We start from the raw sequence: 24,016 nt of genomic DNA on the forward strand, positions 1-24,016 counted from the left end.
CCACCTCCCGGATTCAAGCAATTCTCCCACCTCAGCCTCCCAAGTAGCTGGGATTGCAGGCACCTGTCATCATGCCCAGCTAATTTTTGTATTTTTGTAGAGACTGGTTTTCACCATGTTGGCCAGGCTGGTCTTGAACTCCTGATCTCAGGTGATCCGCCTGCCTCCACCTCCCAAAGTGCTGGGATTATAGGCATGAGTCACCGCACCCAGCCACATTTCTCTTTCTTAAATTACAAAAAAATATGAGAAGACAGATGGCTTTGATCACTCCCCTCCTCCTCCCATCACCCCTGTAAATATACACACATGTGTATACACACGCCACCTCTCACACACATATACACTCACAGATGGACCATCAGTGGCAAATCTCTAGATTGAGTAGCTATTAAGAGAACAAGCTGGCCAGGCACGGTGGCTCAAGCCTGTAATCCCAGCACTTTGGGAGGCCGAGACGGGTGGATCACGAGGTCAGGAGATCGAGACCATCCTGGCTAACACGGTGAAACCCCGTCTCTACTAAAAAAAATACAAAAAACTAGCCGGGCGAGGTGGCGGTCGCCTGTAGTCCCAGCTACTCCAGAGGCTGAGGCAGGAGAATGGCGTAAACCCGGGAGGCAGAGCTTGCAGTGAGCTGAGATCCAGCCACTGCACTCCAGCCCGGGCGACAGAGCGAGACTCTGTCTCAAAAAAAAAAAAAAAAAAAAAAAAAGAGAACAAGCTTTGGAGTTAGACCAGGTGAGAATTCTGCCTCCATCACTAGCTGGCTACAGGCAATTCTTTATTCCTCTGAGCCTCAGTTTCCTTCTCCATAAAATGGGGTTCTAACATGAACCTCACATGGTTGCTGTGAGGATTGAGAGAACATGAAGAGCCCCAGGCAGGGGCATGTGAGGTCCTGCCTGGGGCTTCTCCCTGCCTGCTCTGGCCCACAACACTTCGCCCCTGCTCTTCAACAGAGCCTTCCAGCCTCTGGTTTACCACCATGTGGTTTCTGTCTTGCCCTTAGAGTGTGGGCACTCTGTCTTGGGCTTTTCTCTCTCTTCCCCATCCACCCTCCTCAATGTCTGACGTAGAGCTGAACACCCAAGGGGAGTTTGCAGCCATTGTTTAATTTAGTCGAATAACTGGATTTTGTCTTTAAAATCCCTATTTTTTAAAATAAGGAAACTTGAACTTACTGTCTAAGAGAAAAAAAAAAATCCCTGTCCCAAGCCAACTCAGTGATGTTATTTTCTTCTCCTTTTCCCAAAACACTGGTGCCTTAACACACACATGCAGTCACACACACCAGGGCAGGCCCTGAGTGATGACAGGAACCACACCCGCAATGGTGTCTGTGCACCGGGCACTGAGCTCAGGATCTTACCTGCCTTCGCGCATTTTAATTTTATTCAAACCTCACAGACACACTGCCAGGTGCTGTGATTCCCCCTCACACCCTGGGCATAACAGGCTCAGGGAGGGCAAGGGACTTGCCCAGGTTGACCCAGTGCACGCGAGGCTGTCCACACTTCACCAGCCAGCTGAGGCAGCTGCGGAGGGAGGTGGCCAGCCTCACAAACAAAGGTGTGGGCATTCCAATCCATCACTGCGTCCAGTGGGGTGGGGACCTGGCAGGAAGGCCCAAGAAAGTGTCAAAGGTCAGCAAGCCTAGGATCCCTGGCACGCATGCATGTTCACACACGCGCACCCACGCACACACACACACACACACACATACACACACACACGACTCCACGATTCTGAGTGGTTTGATTTGGTTCAGCTACAAGAGGAGGTAGATGAAGCTGGATGATATCCCAGGCACTGTGCACACAAGTGCTTTTCATCGATTATCTCATTTGATCCTCACAGAAATGCTGGCAAATCCACATTGTTATTAACCCCATTCTATAGACAGCAAACTAAGGCTCAGAGAGGTGCTGTGACTTGCCCAGGGGCACATGTAGCTGGCAGGAACTAAACTCAGGAGTATGGGACATCAAAGCCCAGGAGGATGGACAGCTTTCCTAAGGGTCTGGCTTCAGCCTTCTGTGGCCTTGGGGCGCTCACCTTTGCATGTCAGTGCCCTCTAAGTTTGCTACTGGTTTCTCTGCCCACTTGGCTGGGAAATTTGAGAACTGGGTATCCTCCTCCTCACAGATACAGAAGCCCAGAGTCAAAGCTGCTTTAAGCATCATCCGGCCCAACCACCTCTTTTACAAGAGAAAAGATGATATAGTTAGAGTGCAGCACCGCACAGACCCACGGGAGGAGCTGAGAAAATTCAGGCATCACTGTTGTTACTGCAGAGGGTAAGAGACTCCTGCAGACCCACTCAGCTACTACCGGTGCTAGAGTTGGATTTGGACACTGGACCAGACAGGGAATGGCCGTCTCACTAGGGATAATGAAACAGAGAAGTGGCTCAACACAGTCCAGCAAGTCTGGGATCCAGCACAGAGCAAAACTGACAGAGCCTGTGTTTGCATGACAGACCTAGGACCAGAAAGGAGCTTTGACCAACAGGGAGCTGCTCAAAGCTTAAAATCCACAGGGAACTGTCCAGGGAGCCCAAGACAGGGCCGAATATTTGCTTCCATGGCATAACACTCAAATCCCAAATTCCCTCCACCTGTGCACATATCACCCCAGCCAACGTGCCTGTCGATGCAGGCAGGCCACGTGGGGTCACCCCTGTTTGCAGATGTAGCTGAGCCACGCCAGTGGGCTCTCCAGGACCCCTAGAGGAGTGAGAGGCAGGGGTGGGACTCCAATCTCATCCTCTGTTTCCTCCCCACACCTGACAAGGCAGGAGCACAAGAGCATCACCACCTGCAGCTGGGTGTGGGGAACAGCAGCCCTCTTCCCTGCCTGTCTTGTACATGGCCCACAGGCGGCAGGCTGGGGCCAGGTGGGGCGGGGCTCGGTGTGCAGGAGCAGAAAGGCTATTCTGTGTCATCAGAGAGGTCATTCCAGTTGTGCAGGAAGGACATATCCACAGGCCTGCCACCTTGTGACTTTTATTTCTGCAGTGTCAGCCTTCACGGAGTCAGCAGGATGAGCTGGAAACAACAGGGGCGTTGGAGGAAGGCAGATCTGAACTTGAATCCTGGCACTTCTGCCCTGGGCTATGGGGCTGGGCTGGTGGCTTTTTCTGTAGTCTCTGTTTCCTGATCTGTAAAAGGAGGAAGATGCATTATACCTTCTAAGGCTGCTGTGAGAACCCAGTGCCATGATGCACTGAGGAGCCCAGTGACACTAGAGAAATGTTCATTCTCTTTCCTGTTTGTCATTCCTCCTCCCCAGAGAGAAAATTAGTCAGCTTTCAGGAACTGACTCTGAATCCAGAGGACAGCCCGTCATCAGGGGCAAAGTTCAAAATACAAGGCAAATATTTTCCTTAAGAACCAGCAAGGTCTCTGTAGAGCCTATTCAAATGCATATATATTGTAAGGCTTTGGTGTAGTGAAATATCTTCTATTAGAATAACTTAAAATAGCCAAGTTCCCCAACATTTCCTTCTTTGGGGGCTGTCTTTTAAAGTAAATGGGATGCTGAGGTCCAACCTTGTACCCAACCCGAGTTAAGACATGCCTGCTCTGGTAATGGCTTATCCTAATCCTACCATTTCCTGCAGTTTCTGCCAGGTCACTAACCTTTGTTGCTTACTCACCCAGCCCACAGGAGCTTCGATCTTCAGGCTTCCCTGAGGATCACAATTTCTGACCTTTTACTCACTAAAAAAGAGAGAAATTTTCTAGCCCATTTTTGCTCCACCTTAGGGTAGTACAGTGAGAGCCTCGTGCAATGGTTCTCAAACTTCAGCATGCAGTAGGGGGCCTGTTAAAACACAGGCTGCTGGGCTCCCACCCCCAGAGTTTTAGATTCAGTGGGTCAAGAATTTGCATTTCTATCAAATTCCCAGGTGATGCTGCTGATGTTGCTGGACCGAGGGCCACACTTTGAGAACCACTTGTCTAAGGTATTCGGAGGCAAAAACTCTGGAGCTAAGTCGCAGAGTTCTCAGCCCTGCTACCTGCTAGCTGTGTCACTCTGGGTGCATGCCTTAACCACTCTGTTCCATAGTTGCCTCATCTGTAAACTTGGGAGAATAACAATCCCTACCCCATAGGTAACCCTTGAGAAAGCCTAATGGGGTAACACATGTAAATGAAGTGCCTGGTGCATAGTAAGTGTTCAAAAGTTGCTATTATTAGTATAGCAAAAGAGCATCATCTCCAGGTTTCAGTCAAGGCTGTCACACTGGACATGTGACTCTGAACATAGCATCTTGCCTCAGTCTTCCCAGCTGTATGAAGAGGGTAATGATACTCCCTTTACATTCCCTGAGGCTGTTCTGAGGATCACATGGAATCTGTGTGAAAGCCCTTTGTAAATGGTAAACACTGTACAAACAGTAGCTCCTTGCAGCTGGATCTTGTGGGAAGAGCATTGAAGTCAGAGAGACCTGGCCTGAAGTACCAGGTTAAATAGGCAGGTCTCTGCTTCGGTTTCCCCATCCCTAATATAAGGAAAGTAATAGCGAGGGCCTCAGAAGAGCTAGAAAGTGTGCTGAGAACACTTCACCTGAGATCTGTCTCTCTCACCTTCAGCTTGTACCAGGGTCTACAAATTTCATTTTAGGGTCAGCATGGGCCTCGCCTAGTTCCCTCCCATGAATCTGCCACAGAACAGCAGCCTAATGTAAGCTCCTCCAGCACAAAGCCTGGACTCACATGCTGGCCAGCCTCTCTCATAGACCACGGAATCCCCAGCCCATGGGATTGTGATAAGGATCAAATGAAAGAAAGGGGGGGTGTCCTGACCGGAGGCCACCTACCCCAGGCAGGTTCACCTTAAATACTCCTCTTCTGGCAGAAGTCCTGTGAGCCTCCTCCCAGGCTACCTCCAAACACCTTGCCTCTGGGAGTCGTAAACTCTGTAACTGAATTCCTTGCAGCCATAAGAGGTTTCACAGCAACTTTATTCTCCAGGATAGAGGTGGAATGCCCCCTCCCTTCTCCAAGAGGGGAGGGGGCAGTCACAAGCCTGCTTAATTTAATTTAACGCACTATGGCTTGCCAGGTTGCCCCTGGTAACAGCTTCAGCGGCTGCTTCAGTTACTGTTTAAGTTACAACCAGAAGGATTTTTAAAGAGACAGTCCAAGGCCGAACACAGTGGCTCAAGCCTGTAATCCCAGAAGTTTGGGAAGCCGAGGTGGGCAGATCACCTGAGGTTGGGAGTTCGAGACCGGCCTTACCAACATGGAGAAACCCCGTCTCTACTAAAAATACAAAATTAGCTGGGCATGGTGGCACATGCCTGTAATCCCAGCTACTTGGGAGGCTGAGGCAGGAGAATTGCTTAAACCTGGCGGTAGAGGTTGCAGTGAGCCAAGATTGGGCCATTGGCCTCTAGCCTGGGCAACAAGAGCGAAATTCCATCTAAAAAAAAAAAAGAGAGAGAGAGACAGACAGTCTATTTTAGAGCCAGAATTGCAGCACAGAGTGAACATCCAACACCAGCTTCACCACAGGGATAGAGGAGTAAAGCCCAGGCACAGTGAGGCTTCTGACTAGATCTGTGTATTGCGTTAAATCTGTTCCATATCCACTGACCCCATCTGCAACCCCACAAGCCCTCCTGCAAATGCAGCTCTTAAGCGGGATCTGATGAGGGACTACCTTAGGGATTTGTCACACAGATGTCACCCAACTAGCTACTTTTTTGAAAATCAATTTTAGTCATCAAGTTGAAGGAGAAGAGAGTTGACCCTTAGGAGTTGCCCCTGCAATTCAGGCATACTGCCACCAGGTGGTGGTATTGCTTGCTTAGTGAAAACCGTGGCCGGGCGTGGTGGCTCACGCCTGTAATCCCAGCACTTTGGGAGGCCGAGGCGGGCGGATCACCAGGTCAGGAGATCGAGACCATCCCAGCTAACACGTGAAACCCCATCTCTACTAAAAATACAAAAAATGAGCCGGGCGTGGTGGCGGCGCCTGTGGTCCCAGCTCCTCCGGAGGCTGAGGCAGGAGAATGGTGGGAACCCGGGAGGCGGAGCTTGCAGTGAGCCAAGATGGCACCCGCTCACTCCAGCCTGGGCCACAGAGCCAGACTCTGTCTCAAAAAAAAAAGAAAAAAGAAAAAAAAAAAGAAAACCGTAACCGGTCTCTTGAATTAATCAGTAATACTCAACAGCGTGCAGAGTGGTGGTGAAACCACTGGATTGTAAGCTCTGATGCTAACTAGTGTGGAACCTTAGGTAAGCCACCTCGCCTCTCTTCTCGGTGTCCTCGGATATCTAGTAAGGAGATTGATCAGGATAACTGAGTGCTGTGGACAAGGCTTAGGAATAGGATCATGGAGGCATGAGTCTAAGCCCCAGCTCTATCATGTACTAAGTGTGGTTTGGACACATAATTTAATTTCTTGCCATTTGAATACCAAACAAGAGAGTGGCTGGGAAAGCCCTGAGGACAACACATTAGTCTCCAACACTGGGGACCTGTGGAGGCAAGAAAGGTGCCTGGGACCCAACAGGGGACTGGAGATCCTGAGGTCCTGGGAGCATAGTGGGAAGAGGACAGCAGGGTGCCCCAGGATGGGTCCAGATTCCAGGGCCAAAGACCACGCTGCCTCATTGGGCACTGAAACACGCCACAGCAGACAAAGCAACCTCCTAGAGAACCCTAACCCCACTCAGCTCTCAGCTCTACCCAGACCAGAAGGAAGGGAACAGACATCTGTTCTGGGCCAGGCACTGCCCTCACAACTCCTGAGAAGCCCATATGATTATCCTCCTTTGCAGATAAGGACATAACCTGCCAGGGGTAACTCATCCCCCAAGGTCGCCTATCTCATATGACCAGGCCTGCCATTCACACGAGCCTCCTCTCTTCATATTCCCACCCCTGAAGTCTACTACACCTGTTCTTGCTGGATGCTAGGCTCCCTCGCCAGGAGCAAGGAAGGGAGAGTGGGTTCTCTTTCTCCCCACCATGACTCAGTTAGCCAACCACAAAGCAGGTGAGGGACCAGAGGTCATGGGATCACTCACATAGAAGCAGCCGGGGGCCGGGCACGGTGGTTCACGCCTGTAATCCCAACACTTTGGGAGGCCAAGGCGGGCAGATCACTTGAGGTCAGGAATTCGAGACCAGCCTGGCCAACATAGCGAAACCCCATCTCTACTAAAAATACAAAAACTAGGCGGGTGTGGTGGCAGACACCTGTAATCCCAGCTACTCGGGAGGCTGAGGCAGAATAGCTTGAACTCAGGAGGCGGATGTTGCAGTGAGCCAAGATCACGTCACTGCACTCCAGCCTGGGTGACAGAGCAAGACTCCATCTCAAAAGAAGGAGAAGGAGAAGGAGAAGGAAAAGGAGCCGGAGCCAGGAAGCCTGAGGCACCATGTGCCCCTGATCCTTCGCATGGTCAGGTTTTGACACATCATGCCAGTTTGGCCCACGCTAGGTGCTCCATAAATCCCAGTCTCCTTCTTCCTTCCCAGGTCCAGTATAAGTAAAGCAGATAAGGGTATCCAGAGTCCTGTCCCTGCCTTTTTGCTTATTCCCACCTAAATAACAGGATTACCTTTCAAGGTGATACAAATGTAAAAGCACACATCAATCAGATTTTGGCATTCCTGAGCTCTAGCCTCTTTTTCTTTTTTTTTTTTTTTTTTTTTTTTCTGGGAGGCAAGGTCAGACTTTGTTGTCCAGGCTGGAATGCAGAGGTGCTATCATAGCTCACTGCAGCCTTAAACTCCTGGGCTCAAGCAATCCTCCCATCTCAGGCTTTAGAGCAGCTGTGACTATAAATGTGCACCACTGTGCCTGGCTATTTTGATTTTGATTTTTGAGGCGACAGGGTCTCACTATGTTGCACAGGCTGGTCTTGAACTGCTGCTGGGCTCCAGAGATCCTCCTGCCTCAGCTTCCCAAAGTGCTGGGATTATAGGCATGAGCCACTGTGCCCAACCCCCAGCTCTCTCTCCTTCTATAGCTCCCCACTACCCTGCAGATGAGCTCCAAGTCCTGACCCTGGCACTCAGAAGCCCCTCCTGATTATGCCCCTGCTGGCTCTTCCCTTCACCCCTTACTATCGGGGTTCCAGTCCTTGGGCTGCAGGCAGACCCCAGCACACCTTGCTCGCTCTTCTCTGTGCTTTTGCACTTGATGTCCCATCCTCCTAGATTGCCTTTTCTTACCGTATCCACCTGAGTGATTCCTACTTGTCCTTGAGGACCCTGCCCTAGTACCTCTTCCTCTGGAAAACCATGGGGAAGTCCCTGGATTGTATAGGATACCTCCCCAGACTCCCATAGCCCTCGTGTTCCTTCTACTCTAATTGTGTCTTTGGGTCTGGCTTTCCTGCAGGACCCAGAGTCCCTAAATGTGGGACCTGCCTTCTCTCTCCTGTCTTGATTGCCCAGCCGAGAGTCACACAGAGAAACTACTCAGGGAATACTGACTGAGAAATGCAATTAGTGGGACCCCTTCTGGGTGGTCTGACTGGGACCTGGGTTCCAGACCCTGTCCTGAAGGGCAGTCATACCAGTTGGTGGGATCTGACTCATAAGGACCCCTCCCTTTCTTCCTCCAAATTCATCCAAGGTGTCCTGGGAGCAGCCACAGCCTAACCTGCTAGCATTGGCTCCCCCAGGTCCCCATTCACATACTCTGTGCTGCACACCCATCAGCTCCCCATCCTTAACGTCTCCAGGCCTCTGCTCATGGGAGCTCTCCATGTGGAGCCCACCCTCTGAAGTGCCAATGTGACCCAAGACCCTCCTTAAGCCCTCATCCCCCGACTGGGAGTGGCCTGCCCATCCCCCACACTCTGTCTGTACCACTCTCATGGCCTCGATCAGACCTGGCTTCATACCACAGCTACTGGCAACCCGGTGTGGGGAAGCACGCATGGGCTTTGGAAGCTGACAAACGGGGACCAAATCCCAGCTCTGGTACTCAAAAGCTGTGTGACCTCAGGCAAATCATTTTATCTCTCTGAGCTTCAATATGTTCCTCCATAAAATGGGGATAACAGCTACTTGATAGGTTTGTTGTGAGATGGAGAAGATGGGTGTCAGGATCCTGGCACATTCAGGCACTGAGCCGCATCCTATTACTGAAGCCTGGGTCTGCTTCCCCTGCCAGGTTGTGAGTGCGTTTGGGTCAGGGTGCAGGTCCCATTCAGTGCCACATTCCCGGAGCACCCAACGCAGGGCCTTATGCCATAGGTGCTGACAAATGCATTCACCCCAGCTGCTGGGGTTGGGAGTAGAGAGATGATGGGCCCCCCTCCCCCACAGCTGAGGAGGCCACAGTGGGGGTGGCGAGTGCAGAGTGAAGCCTCCAGATCAGGGACGGGAGATGAATGTGGAGGGAGGGGCTGGAGCCTGAGGGAGAGCTGCTGATATGCACTGGGGGTTTTATTGGTTTTCATTAAAATTCCTTCCCGAAGTCGGAGCAGCTACTCCCATAAATAACAGCATAAATATTTTATCTGGTGCCCAAGTCGCACAGCAAGGTTGGCAGGAATAATAATGGCAAAACAGTTCAGGGGGGTCTTGGGCTTCAGCTGAGCTGGGCTCACTTAACATGCCCAAAGGGGCTTTCTCAGGAAGGTGAAGACTGCAGGGATGGCACCAAAGGGGGAGGCAGGTGGGAGTGGAGGAGAGGGTGGGCAGTGGGGTGTGCGCCCTGGGGTTGGGGAGCCTGTGGAGGGTGCGGGAGGAAATGCTCGCCATACCTGCTCTAGGATAAGCACCTCACTGGGGGCCCTCACAAAGCCTCTGTAGTCAGAGAAGTGAAGTGACTTGCCCAAGGCCACCCAGCCAGTCACGGGCAGAGCCAGGACTGTAATCAAGGGTGTTTAAGGTCAAAGCCCTTCTCACTGTGCCTGCTGCTTCTTGGGGTTCAGCAAGTGTGGGAGTTTATGAACAATGGCCAGAGTACCTCAGTAATGGCAGCATGGGCTGTTCTCTCTTTTCCTAGATCCCGATGGAGGAGAAAAGGGGCTGGTATTTCACCATGGCAACACTCTACATCAGGTCAGGCAAGAAGGTGGCAGGGGTACGGGATGGTGGAGGGAGAGGTGTGGCCTGGTACCCAGCTAGCAGGATAAGGGCAAAGGTGGCTGGGTCCATCCTGCTGGAAAGGGCTCCCCAAACCCCACCACCACCACCACCACGGGCCTGGGCAGGGCTGGCAGCACACAGGACAGCTGGGAGGGGGTGCCACCCAACCACATCTCCTTCCCGGCCACAGGCTAGATGGTATCTTCCTGGAGCTGGGCAGTGAGGAGCAAAAGAGGCTGCCCGCCTTCAACCGCACGTTGGCTCTGCTCCGGCAAGTGCTCAAGTCCGAGGACCCCCGCCACCAAGGTAGGGGCCCAGGGGATGGGTGGGACAGCAGCCTCTGTCCCCCGCCACCAGCCCGCTGGCATTGCACCCACCTCTGGCACTACCTCCCCCTCTTGGCTCCTGTTTCTTCCTCCTTCGCTCTGTCCCCTACACTCATCTGTGCACCTCAAGGAGCCCACATACCTTGCCCAAGTGAACATGCCAACACAAGTCACTGTGACTGCAGGCTTCCCCGTCTGCAGCTAGTGACCTGGAGGGCGAGAGGTAGTTTCCCCTGTTTCCACTTATTTATTGTCAGAAGATTGAAGCCTCCGTTGAAGAGGAGTCGAGTCATTTTTTTGCAGGGCTAGAGAGTAAGAACAGGGACTAGAACCACCAGAGCTGGTGAGAGCTGAAGTCAGAAGAGACCTACGTACCTGAAATGAGTTCCCCCCAATGACACATTGAACACAGAACAAGCACTAAAACGGGTTCACTAACCCCTCACACGGCCCTTCTCTCCACCTTTGCTTCTCTCTGTCCCTGGCAAGTTGCCCTCAGTGATCTCACGCTACTGTCCGTTGCTTTGTCTTCATGGACAACACCTAGGATGGAGATGGCCCCTTCCCTCTCTCCACCCTGCTGCTTCCTAGAGACCCTCTCCCACCCTTCACCCCCAGCCCTGGCCTGGTGCTACCTCGGGATGCTGCTGGAGCGGAAGGACACCTTCTCCACCACCCCCATGGGCGTCCATGACTGCGGGTACTCGGGGACCGACCCTCTGGACTGCTTCGGCAAGGTACATGCCCCCAGCCACACCCACCCTCTAAACTGAGAAGGAGCCTGGCACCCCAGCCTCTCTACCCAGAACCCAGGCTTCTCTGGGTATCAGTCCCCACCGCATGGCCCACCCAGGAAGTACATTGACTCCAGACCTTGCTCTCCATCTTCTCTTCATTCACAACAAAAGAGACCCTCCCCATACTGAATCTGGCCCCATCCTGTTTCTCCAGCCTTGAAACAGACCCTTAGACTTTTTCCCTTGAGGCCTCCATTCACAGTTCTCCCTCTGCCAGGAGTTCTCTACCTCCCCACCCCCAGTGGCATAGTAGAATGACGAGTTTAGCTGGGGTCTCCCTGCCAGTCCTGCCCATAGGCTGTGTGACCCTAAGGCAAGTCACTTACAATAGGAAGCAGTCATGACAATAGTGGGGGTAAGTGCTATCACCCAGGTAAAAACCCTGTACTTTGTCAGGTTGGGGGATGAGGGTTGCCCCTGGCCCTTCCTCTCACCTGCCCCGGGAAGATGGGGGAGCATACACTGGGAAGGACGGGTCTGACTGGGGTCTAGAAGGCTTTATTGGATGTAGCAGGTGATGTGGTCATGGGCCGGGCTCTCAGGAGTTGGGTGCCAATGGGTTGTGTCCCAAGGTGTTGGGTTCTATGATATGACAACTTACTGGCAGGTGGATAAGGGTGGATATGGGTAAAGGGCACCGTGTTGATATGGATGTATCCAGAGATGGGGTTCCTGTGGTTTAGCACTGTTTAGCCAGCTCTGGCTAACGACCAAGCAAGTGGTTTGCTTTTGCACTCCTCCCTTACCTAGGCCATCGAGATCGCCAAGAACCAACCTCCCATCCTGAATCGCCTGGCCAAAATCTTCTACTTCCTAGGAAAGCAGGATATGGCCACTGGAACCTGTAACATGGCCCTGGATGTCCTACAAGATCCAGAGCTCAACTGGCAGGCATACTGCACAAGGGCTAAGGTGGGTCAACTTCCTGCGCCACCTCACCCTGCCACTGGGAATCAGAGAACAAGGGCCATAGGCCAAGACCCTGTTGCCAGGGCCCAAGGGTCAGGGAGTCGTCATGGTGGAAGGGAGCTTAGGAGCCATCAAAAAACACAGTTGGGTTCTATACAGCCTTTTGTTTTTTTTGAGACAGGATCTCACTCTGTTACCCAATTGGAGTATGGTGGTGCCACCATGGCTCACTGCAGCCTAGACCTCCTAAGCTCAAGCAATCCTCCCACCTCAGCCTCCCAAGTAGCTGGGACTACAGGTGCACACCACTGCGCCCAGCTAATTTTTGTTTTGTTTCGTAGAGATGAGGCCTCATATGTTACCCAGGCTGCTCTCAAACTCCTGGGCTCAAGCAGTCCTCCCTCCTTGACCTCCCAAAGTGCTGGGATTCCAGGTGTGAGCCACTACACCCAGCCCTGTAAGGTTTTTGAGTGAAAGAATGTAGAAGCCTCCACTCACTGCAGGAATCCCTTCTACAATGCCTTGTCAGTGAGCCCCCAGCCTCTTCTGGATTGGCACAGGTGGAATCAGACTGACCAGAGTTGAAATCTGACTTCTTCACCTTGTGGAACTTGTGGCAAGCCACTTACCCCCCCAAGACCTCAGTTCCCAAATCTGTAAGATATAAATAAGAACACTCCTTAAAATGTTGTCAACAGACGCAGTGAGGTAGCATCTAAAGCACAGTGCCTTGGACGTAGGAGGTGCTTTTCTGAAAGCCAGTAGAGGTCATTTAATATAGTGGATCAGAGCTCTGGCTCTGAACACAGACAGTCTTGGTTCAAATCCCACAACACCACGTGCTGTAGGACCTTTGGCAAAATACTCTTGCCCAGATTCTGAGCCTCAGTTTCTTTATCTGTAGACTTTCTTTATCAGTTTCTTTATCTGTAGATGATAATACGTCTCATAGAGTTGTTATGAGAATTACATTAGATTTTGTATGTAAAACTCAGCATCAAGCACACAGTAAGATTTCATAAGAGACTGACTGCTACTAATTTAATATTAGGCATATTTTTGAATTATCTCACTGCCTCTTGAGGCAGTCCACTGCATAATAATTTAGCTCTGCAAGTTACACACTTAGGTGAGCGCTGTCTCCCGCTAGCTTCCCGCACTGGTCCCAGGCCTGCCCCCTAGAGTCCACACAGAGCCCATGTACTTGAGGAAGCAGACTCGGAGCTCCAAGTTTACTTCACTGCAAGCCGAAGAGTCCCCCATCCCCTCATCTTCTCCACTACCATCCACATGACCTAGTAGCAAATCCTCTCCCAGTCTTGGTCTCGGTGGCTTAATTACTTTGCCAGCAGGTATGAGGCAGGAGTGAAATTCCTTCACTGTCATGGATGTGGTTATTATTATAGATAATAATATTAACCATAATAGTAAATAATAAAATATTTCTATAAAATTCTGCATTTCATCAAGCACTTTCATATTCATGATCTGATTTAATGCTCATAAGAATCCTGTGAGAGAGGCCAGACATGTGCCATCCTACATATGAGGCCACACAGAACCAGGGAGGCAGGGAACTTCCCCAAAGAACTGCATTCAATAATCAGAAACTCCAATTTTACTCTCCTCCCTCCATCACCGTCTGGTGTCTTATGATCCCGGTCTCTCTGTGGTGCCAAAGATCACTCAGATGACCAGAGGAGCACAGGATGGTGGAGAAGAGACAGTGAGAAGGAGGGAACTCACATTATCTGTGTAAAAGCCTCAGTCCATGCTGCGGCCCACAAGCATGGCCCTGGCCCCATGAGCTCTCTACCCCACCTCCCTCTGCTCATGCCTCTCTCAGTCTTCCAACCCTACTGGCCGGGGCCTCTGCCTGGAATGCTCTTCTCCCAGATATCTGATTGGCTTCCTCCCTCACTTCCTACAGGTCTTCTAGTGGCCATCTAATTGAAAATATCAAAGCCATGCCAACATTTAATTTTTTATATATATTTATATTATTTACATATATGTATATAAATACATTTTATTTTAAAAATTCTTTTAGAGATAGGATCTCACTCTGTCACCCAGGCTGGAGTGGAGTGGCATGATCACGGCTCACTGCAGCCTTGAACTCCTGGGATCAAGTGATCCTCCCACCTCAGCCTCCCAAGTAGCTGGGACCACAGGTGTGCACCACCACACCCGCCCAGCTAATTTTTAAAAAATTATTTGTTGTAGACACAGGGTTCTGCCTGTGTTGCCCAAGCTGGTTTCAAATTCCTGGGCTCAAGCAATCCTCCAGCCACAGCCTCCCAAAGTGCTGGGATTATAGGTGTGAGCCACCACACCTCGCCACCACCAACGTTTTATGTTTTCCTTTCCTGGTTTAGTTTTCTTAGCATTAATCACTCCCCTACACACTATTTACATCTTTATCATGTTTATTTTCTCTCTCCCCCAAAACCTATAAGCTACTTGAGGGCAGGGATTTTTGTGGTTTTGTTGTCTACTGCATTCTCAATGCCTGGAACAGTGTCTGGCACAGAGGAGGCTCTTAATGAATATTTGCTGAACGAATGAATGAACTGAGCACCTTCCATATGCTAGCTCCTGACCAGAATATGTTCTTTCAGACATCATGGTAATTCCCCCAGGAAGATATTCATGTACTAATTTTTCAGATAGAGAAATGAGGTTCAGGTTCATAGAGTTGTGGAACTCCCTCCAGATGACATGGCTAATAGCTAGGGGTTGAGGGAAGGACTGAAATTCAAACCCTAGTCCAACTGACCCGAAAGCCAGAGATTCATCTCCCCCTGCCTCCATGATGCTGTCTTATAACCAAAGCCCTTCTGATGACTATAAAGCATTAATACCTTCAACAACAATAGCCCCTTTTCCCTCGCTTCCTCCTACCCAACCCAAACCCACCCCTCCTAAACCTCCAAACTTTGTAAATGCTCTAAGTATGAGGAAAATGGAGGAATTAAGGAAAGCAAGGGTCTGAGATCATTTGTAATGTGATGCTTGTCAGTTGGGGCTACCTGCCATTCTTCCCACACTGCTTGTTGACATAGACTCTCCCCAAATTGGTGCTGCCATCCTACCTAAAATAATCCTCCCCAATCATCTCTATCCTATTGTCATGTTTATTTTGTCATAGCACTTACCACTTAAATAGTACTGTTTACTATTGACCGCCTCCCCTACTGGAATGTTAAGTTCCGCCAGAGCAGGGACCTCATCTATCTTGTTACCACGGTACCTCCTGTACCCAACATAGGAACTGGCACATGGTGGGCTCTCAATACATATCTGTTGAATGAGTAAGGGACTCTTACTTCATCCTACTCACTCATTGCACAGACAGGGAAACTAAGGACCAGAAAGAGGTTGTGGCTAGCCCAAGTTGGTCCAAGGTTAGGACCTAGGACTCCTGGGTCCCAGCCTCAGGGTCTTTCTACTACGACACAGAACCTCCCTGGCTGCCGTTAAAAAAAAAGGACTGGGTTCATTTAGAACAGAGAGGAGGGCAGAGGCCCTTGCCCGGATCATCTTTCCTAAGCTGGCTCTCTGTTGGCAGATCCACATCAGAGCCTACCTGCACGACCTGGAGCGGGCCAAGATGGGTCTCGGGGGCATGCCTGACAGGAACCACCTGGCCTGTGCCAAGGCTGACCTAGAGGAAGTGGTCAGGGTGTGCCCAGGCTTCAAGGCGTACCTGGACATCGGCCAGGTAAGGCAGTCTCTTGGCTTAGCCAATAGCTGAGCAAGAATCTGTTTACTCCTTACCAGGCTAGGCCAGGGCTAGGCCAGGATGCAGAGGAAAAAGTTTCACTCCCTCATAACAGTACCTATCTCCTCCAGCCATGGTGAGGATTGAATAAGATGTGTGTACAGCATTTAGAACAAGGCCTGGCTCTTCCTAAGCACTCAGGAAGTGTGGGCATTATTCTTTATCTAGAAGATATCTATTCTCTGTGTTCAGGGAGTGTTTACCAAGAAGTGACAATATCATAATTTTAGATACAAGAAAACCGAGATCCAGAGATTGACTCACTCAAGGTTACATGGCTAGGTGTGAAGGGGCTGGAACTGGAATCGGGGTACCCTTTTCCTAGAGGAGCAGGAATAAAACGTGTGATTAATAATTGTCGATGGAGAGAGGGTGGGAATGAGTGAAGGAATGGAATTTATTTTTAAGCAAGCGTGGGGCGGGAATGAGCATGGAGCCGCACCTGCACTGAAGGGCGCGTCCCCCACCCCAGGTCTACTACTACATGGGCGTGGACGCAGTGCAGGAGCTGCTGGCGGTGGACGAGGCGGCGCTGAACCAGGCGCTGGTGTTCCTGGCCAAGGCGGGCGAGTCGGAGCTGGGTGCCACGCTGCCCGAGCTGCAGCTGCTGCGCGGCAAGTGCCTGCGCATCAAGGGCGAGGACGCCAACGCGGCGGCCTGCTTCAAGCGCGCGGTGGAGCTGGACGACGCGGGCTCCAGCCACACCGAGGGCTTCGGCTGCCTGCTCGAGGCGCTGCTGGCGCAGTGGAGCCAGGCACAGCTGAGCGACGGCGAGCTGGGCCGCGAGGTGGACGCCTGGCTACGCCGCGCCCAGGACAAGTACCCTGCGGCGCGCCTGCGCCAGGAGCTGCAGCGCGTGTGGCGCGGGCACACGGACGAGGTGCTGGGTCTGGCCCGGGCCCTGGTGGCCCAGGGACGGCTGGCGCTGGTGAGGCTGCTCTTCGAGACTATGGAGCGCGAGGGCGAGGGCGCCAGTGCGCCGCGGGACCGCCGGGCGGTCTCCTTCTAGGACGCGGGTTCCCAGGCCGGAGGCTCCCGGGGACCCCGCCCAGGCCCCGCCCAGCTGGTGGGACCAGGTCTGGACTGACCCCCTGCCTTAGGCTGGCCTGGGAGCGGAGCCAGTTCGATTCTCTGTCAGGAATTGTGAATGGGGATGTTGTGACACCCAGGCGGTTTGAAATGCCCACCCAGACTGGTGGGCCTGAGAGCAGAAGAGTCTGGGAGCAGAGGTGAGAAAACACTGGGAAGCTGCCAATTGAGAGACAGAATTTTCTAGACATACAGGTAAATAAGATGGTTGTGAGGCTCCTGAGAGAAACGGAAGACAGTTTCCTCAGTGTGGCAGTTTTCTAGTCCAGGGGCTCAGTCCCTCAGGTCTGAGTGCCTGTCTTTGGACTCCCGTGGGCTTCACTCTATCCTTATGTGAAAGTCCCCTTTACTTTAGTTGACTGGAGTGGGGTCTCAGCTCCTGCAGCCAGAAAAGCCCTGGCTAAAGCAGAGGGCAAGACTGCACCGCTAGTGAGTTACGGAACAGCGCCCTACTAAGCCTGGTGCTCCGGGCTCATTCCTACCTCTCTGCCACTTTTCCAGCAGGCCTCCTCCTTGGTCAGCTTGGCCTGAAAGGCCTCCCAGACGCTCTGAATAGAGCCCATCAACAGAACATTCACTTGACTTCCCTGCTCTTGGGGGAACTAGGGGCTCCACCCTTTAGGAGGTGCAACCTGTCCCCAATCTTTTTTTTTTTTTTTTTTTTTTGAGACAGAGTTTCACTCTTGTTGCCCAGGCTGGAGTGCAATGGCACGATCTCTGCTCACTGCAACCTCCGCCTCCTGGGTTCAAGCGATTCTTCTGCCTCAGCCTCCCAAGTAACTGGGATTACAGGCGTGCACCACCACGCCTGGCTAATTTTGTATTTTTAGTAGAGACGGGGTTTCACCATGTTGGTCAGGCTAGTCTCGAACTCCTAACTTCAAGGGATCCACCTGCCTCAGCCTCCTAAAGTGGTGGGATTACAGTGTGAGCCACCACGCCTGGCCCTGCCCCCAGTCTTGACTATTCTACTAATTCTAAAGAAAATCTTGGAATTTTACACTCTTAGAATCATAGTCATAGAATTTTTTTTTTTTTTTTTTTTGAGACAGAGTTTCACTCTGTCGCCCAGGCTGGAGTGCAGTGGCCAGATCTTAGCTCACTGAAACCTCAGCCTCCTAAGTTCAAGTGATTCTCATACCTCGGCCCCCCGAGTAGCTGAAATGCCAGGCTGTACTCACTGCTTTGCTCATATCCTCACTCATTACCAGGGACAGGCCAGCACCCCTGCATTGCATCTCACATATCCACTGATGGGTAGAGAACAGACTGAAATTCAGTGTCTTAGAGATCGCACAGTGCAACCCCCTCATTGTGCAGATGGGAAAACTGAGAGCCATAGAAGGGAAATGGCTTGCCCAAAGCCATACTTACTGTTTTCCCCACACTTACTTTCACACTTTTTACCACAAACTTACTTTCACCATTCTTCAGGTTTGGAAAAATACTAATAAACCAATCAACTCTAAAGTATTCAGTGTTTATATGTTAAAGGTTTGTGTGTCACTTGTTACATGGGTCACTCTGATATCCACTGGGACAGTGTTTCAACACTAATGGTGGCATTCCAGTTACCTGTGAAATCTGGCAGTGAGGCCACCCTGAGGCTCCTGAATTCTACCTCATGTCTCACCATGGCTCACCACTTTGAATGGTGACATTCTCTCTCACCCTCTTTCTCCTCTCACCACCATTGCAGCAGAGGCCAGAAGATGACTCCACAGCAGACCACACACACCCCTGTCCACTTCTACCCCCCAACCACCCCCATCCCTCTTCTGCCCAAGACTGTGGCCCATGAATGTCCCTAGGATGGGAACCCATTTCTTTCTTCTCCTTCCTTAAACAAACAAACTGAATTTAAGGCAGTCTACTGGCAGAGCTTAGAGGCTGATGAAGTTTGTATTTTCCCCCAGGGTCCCGAGTTTGTTTGTTTCCTTTCTAGTCTTTCCTGTCCCCAAAGGTATGCATTTCTCCCTCTATTGCCTCCCTGTCCTTTCATAACTTTTTCAGTAAACTTTCTGATCATCTCATTCATCCTAATTATATAAATGGATAACACACCCCCACTATAGCTTATCTCAGGAGTATCTGCATATTAACAAAAAGCCAAAGAGAGATAGGAAACCCCATTTCCCAGACTGCCTACTCTGTGCTAATCTCGTGTAATCTCACTTAATGTAATCTCATGTTGTAATCTCACTTAATGCTCTCAACAGCTCGGAAGGTTAGGTATTAGAATCCTCATTTTACAGATGAGAAAATTGAGACACAGAACAAGGTCACGGGTAAGTATGTGAAGGGCCAAGATTTGAACCAGACCAGCCTCGTTCAGTGCTCCCTCCTGGAACATGGCCCTGTGCAAGAGCTGTGTCATCTTCGGTCTGGAGTTGGGCCCCTTCCGTGCCCTGTGAGCACCAACCCTACCTGTTACTTTACCCCTGATTACTGCTCCCACACTGCCTTACCTTGGTGCCTTTGTCCACCCTTTTCCTTGACTGGCTTTTTTCCTGTCATTTCTACCCCAAATGGTCATCTCAAAGGCACCTCCTCCAGGAAGTCTCGCATATCCTTCCAGCTCTCATTAATCACTCCCTTTCACGCATAGAGACATCTTGGGCATTTTGTCCCACCGTGTTGCATTTCTTTCCTTCTCTTTGCATGTCCATTGCCCCCATTCGACTCTGGGTTCTTCATAGCAGGAACCACAACCCATTTGGCCCCATGGCCCGCAGTGCACTTGGCATGTAAAACAGGTTTAGTTTTGGATGTTGAACTGAGTAAACGCCCAGCAGTGATGTGGCACGTCAGTCCCAAAGATGTGGTTCCATTACCAGGTCCACATGACTGAGGCTGGGGCCAGCTCTGCAGCCCTTGCAGTCTGGAGCTCAGCCAAGGAACATGACCTTACTTCCTACCTCCTATCCAGCCTCACACCAGTTCCCCAATTCTGTGATTGGGAAACTGAGGCCCAAAGAGCAGGGACTTGTCCAAACCGCCAGACTCATTGCATTAGTCCCTTCTCGCATGACTACAAACATTTGAGACTGGGCAATCCCAGTCCCTCCACACTAGCCATACTCATCCTGGGTTAGTGGCCTTTCCACAGCCCAGTGGAGAAGAGGGCACGGCTGTTCCCAGACCTTGGGATTTGGCCTATGGCTGCTGCCTTCAACAATCACCGCTAAGGCCAGGCCTTGCAGTCCCCAGGACTGCAGCTTCAACGGATAAGTGATGTTTAAGTACAGCTTTGAGCCCTGTGGGACACCCCTGCCCACTGGGCCGCTGGGAAGATCAACTGTCAAACAGCGGAAGCAGCAGGAAGTCCTCGAGGGAGCCCTACAAAGTGAAAGCCTTAGTGACCCCATAATCAGAATAATGAAGATGAATCACACCTTGTTCTGCCTGCTCACTCCCTCTATGTCATGCTATCATCAGGCAGCCAGAAACTCCTGTTCAGACAGCAGGGGCAAGGCATGTTAAAGATCGCGAAAATGGGTGAGATTTCTCAGTTACAGGTTTCTAGAGTCCCAGAGTTGGAAAGAACCTTAATCATAAGCTTTTTTGTACCCCCCACCCCCCATCTGGAGCAGACTCCTCTCTATAGTGAGTCTTCTGAAAGGAGGGTCTAGTCAACACTTGCATGCCTCTGGCAGACAAACAGCTCACTACCTCATGAAGGAATCATTTTTCAACAGGTCTGAGTCTTCTGAGTTTGTCCTTCTATTGAGTTGAAATCCGTAATTTTCCTTGGTTCAAGTTCACCTTCTCGAGCCATATAGAACAGTCCCTAATAAGCAGAGTGACCTTGAACAAGTTACTTTCCCTCGGTTTTGGCACCTATTGCAGTGTTTGAGCTGTTCAGAGGGTGGCTGGCTACTCTGCCCGCAGCCAGGCTGAGCTCTGACCTGGCCACCCAGCCTGGAGCCTGCACAGAGTGGGTGCTAGAGGCTGAAAGCAGAACAGAATAGGGCTCCTCTCCATCCCTAGCCAGACCCCAAGGGAGCACCCTGTGTGGATGATGGTGGCTGGATGCCAAATGAAGTGAAATATCTCCTTTTCTCAGGCTGTTAACTCTTTTTCTTGTTTAAGGAAGGGGAGGATAATGACATTTAGCACTTTACAACTCAGCAGTAAAATGAGCAGATGGAAACAGATCCCCAGCATTGCGGGCATGCTTCCAGTGAGAAACCCTCCCCGGCTCCTGGGGCCGGAGTCTCTGGCGGGGGCTTGCTGATGGGGTTAGAGACACAGCGGCTTCCCTCCTTCTCCCCAGTTCCTCCTCCCGCACAGCACCCCAGGCTGCACAGCCGGCTGTACACCTGCTCTCGCTTCCCACTTCCTTGCCTCTGCTCCCCCTGCTCCACTACCTAAGGCATCTTTCCTGCCTCCCAGGTCTCATTGGAATACAACCTCTGTAGTGTTTTGTTTTTTTGTTTTGTTTTGTTGAGTCTCACTCTGTTGCCCAGGCTGGAGTGCAGTAGCACAATCTCGGCTCACTGCAACCTCCACCTCCTGGATTCAAGTGATTCTCCTGCCTCAGCCTCCCGAGCAGCTGGGACTACAGGTGCATGCCACCATGCCTGGCTAATTTTTGTATTTTTAGGAGAGACAAGAGTTTCATCATGTTGGCGAGGCTGGTCTTGATCTCCCAACCTTGTGATTCACCCACCTCGGCCTCCCAAAGTGCTGGGATTAGCATCATTCCCATTTTACAGGCAAGAAAACTGAGGCTCAAAGAGGTTAAGTAACTCTCCTGAGGTCCCTTTTTACAGCATTGCATGGCAGGCAGGCTAAAGAGTACTAATGAATGGCTTTTTAATTACTTGGGGTTTAGATTATTTTCTCTTCTATCACATATGTTGCTCTATACACTGAATACATAAAATTAGGATGGATGTTTTGTGTTTGTGTTTCCAAACCAGTCAATAGCTCTGTGGTGAGACTTGTTCTATTTTGGCATGTAAATTGTTTCATTAAACTTGCAGCTCCTCTGTGAGTTTTATTTGTCACCCACAAAACAAAATAAACAAACGAAAAAACTCTTCTTGTACAGGAGATCCGTTGTTTCACCTGCCCAGCTCCCTCCCTGCTGGGAGTGGCATACCTCATCTTCGTGGGCTACTAACTATTCCTCCCCTCACTATGAGTGGTGGTGGAGGTTGCCAATAATAATACCCCGCCCCCTGACCGCAAGAGCACGCACGTGACCCAAGCTGGGCCAATCAGAGTCCTTCCCAGAGAGTTTTTCCAACTGGGCTCAAGAGAAAGAAAATGCTCTCTTCCTTTCTGCTGGCACAGCTGTTGGTGACTGCCCCACTTAGGATTAGTCTTAGCGCTGAGCGTCAAAGACTTGAAAAACAGTATCTTAAACAAGATGGGGGCTTATCCTACAAGGTCAGCCCAAGTATCACTAAAGTGCCCTGCCCACATTCCCTCTGCCCTCATGCACCAGGTGCGTGCCCTTCATCCTACCGCAAGCATCTGTCACTCTCAACCGAGGGCTCTCTCTTAGCCCAAGCAGATGGGAAGCAGCGGGTGGTCGGTGGCCCCAGGAGCAGTCTTCCACTAATAATGGTGAATGGACATTGGAGGATAAATACCCCAGCCTCTTAAGCCCTGAGAGTAGGATAATTCTGAAGCAGTCTGGCATTGTCTCCTAGAGGGACTGAGGTCCCCAGAGGGATTGAGGCCCAGTTATCTGCAGCAAAACCTGCTCATAATCACACCTTGTGTTCATTTCCCTCGCCTCTTATTTCTCCACTCCCCAACAGTGCTTCCTGGGATCACTATGAAATAAACCACTTGCCCTTGAATCCTTGACTTAGGGTCTGCTTCTAGGGGAAGCAGTTTTGCACACTGCGATAATTTTATGGGTCAACATAGTTGGACTGCTGCTATGGTTTGAATGTATCAGTCCCTCTGAAATTCATAGGTTGGAACTTAAACCCCAATGTGATGGTATTGAGAGATGGGGCTTTGGGGGAAGTGATTAAGTCATGAGGGTTCTGACCTCAGGAATGGATTTGTGCCCTTACAAAAGAGGCTTCAGGGCTGGGAGCAGTGCCTCATGCCTGTAATCCCAGCACTCTGGGAGGCGGAGGCGGGTGAATCTCCTGAGGTCAGGAGTTTGAGACCAGACTGGCCTACATTGTGAAACCCTGTCTCTACTAAAAATACAAAATCAGCTGGGCATGGTGGCGTGCACCTGTAGTCCCAGCTACCTGGGAGGCTGAGGCAGGAGAATCACTGGAAGCCAGGAGGTGGAGGTTGCAGTGAGCCAAGATCACGCCACTGCACTCCAGCCTGGGCAACAGAGTGAGACTCCATCTCAATCAGTCAATCAATCAATCAATCAATCAATCAATAAAAGAGTCTTCAGAGAGCTGCCTGACCCTTATTAGCCTTCCATTTCTGCTGCCATATGAGGACACAACATTTATCCCTTTTTGTCCCCTTTCACCATGTTTGCATGCAGCAGAAAAGTGCCATCTTGGAAGCAGAGAGCAGCCCTCACCAGTAACTGAAAGCAAGTGACTTGATCTTGGACTTTCCAGTATCCAGAACTGTAAGAAACAAATTTCTGGGCTGAATGCGGTGGTTTATGCCTGTAATCCCCGCACTTTGGGAGGCCAAGGCAGGAGGATCAACTGAGGTCAGGCGTTCGAGACCAGCCTGGCCAACATAGTGAAACCCCATCTCTGCTAAAAATACAAAAATTAGCTGGGCGGGGCCGGGCGCGGTGGCTCAAGCCTGTAATCCCAGCACTTTGGGAGGCTGAGACGGGCGGATCACGAGGTCAGGAGATTGAGACCATCCTGGCTAACCCGGTGAAACCCCGTCTCTACTAAAAAATACAAAAAACTAGCCGGGCGAGGTGGCGGGCGCCTGTAGTCCCAGCTACTCGGGAGGCTGAGGCAGGAGAATGGCCTGAACCCAGGAGGCGGAGCTTGCAGTGAGCTGAGATCCGGCCACTGTACGCCAGCCTGGGTGACCGAGCGAGACTCCGTCTCAAAAAAAAAAAAAAAAAAAAAAAAAAA

The 24,016-nt window shown here is 51.0% G+C and overlaps 1 protein-coding gene across 1 annotated transcript in view; it reads left to right on the forward strand.

Annotated features, from left to right (window-relative positions):
* TTC22 (tetratricopeptide repeat domain 22) overlaps positions 1-18,446 on the forward strand; it is a 23,874-nt gene extending 5,428 nt beyond the window's left edge. The window contains exons 2-7 of the mRNA XM_023186865.2: positions 9,989-10,044; positions 10,262-10,377; positions 11,016-11,134; positions 11,945-12,106; positions 15,675-15,827; positions 16,360-18,446. Coding sequence (XP_023042633.1) covers positions 9,989-10,044; positions 10,262-10,377; positions 11,016-11,134; positions 11,945-12,106; positions 15,675-15,827; positions 16,360-16,896 — 1,143 coding nt within the window. The 3' untranslated portion in view covers positions 16,897-18,446. The remainder of the gene's footprint in view (positions 1-9,988; positions 10,045-10,261; positions 10,378-11,015; positions 11,135-11,944; positions 12,107-15,674; positions 15,828-16,359) is intronic.
* The last annotated feature ends 5,570 nt before the right edge of the window (positions 18,447-24,016 follow it).

The sequence above is a fragment of the Piliocolobus tephrosceles genome, chromosome 1, assembly GCF_002776525.5.
Source record: "Piliocolobus tephrosceles isolate RC106 chromosome 1, ASM277652v3, whole genome shotgun sequence".
NCBI lineage: Eukaryota > Metazoa > Chordata > Mammalia > Primates > Cercopithecidae > Piliocolobus > Piliocolobus tephrosceles.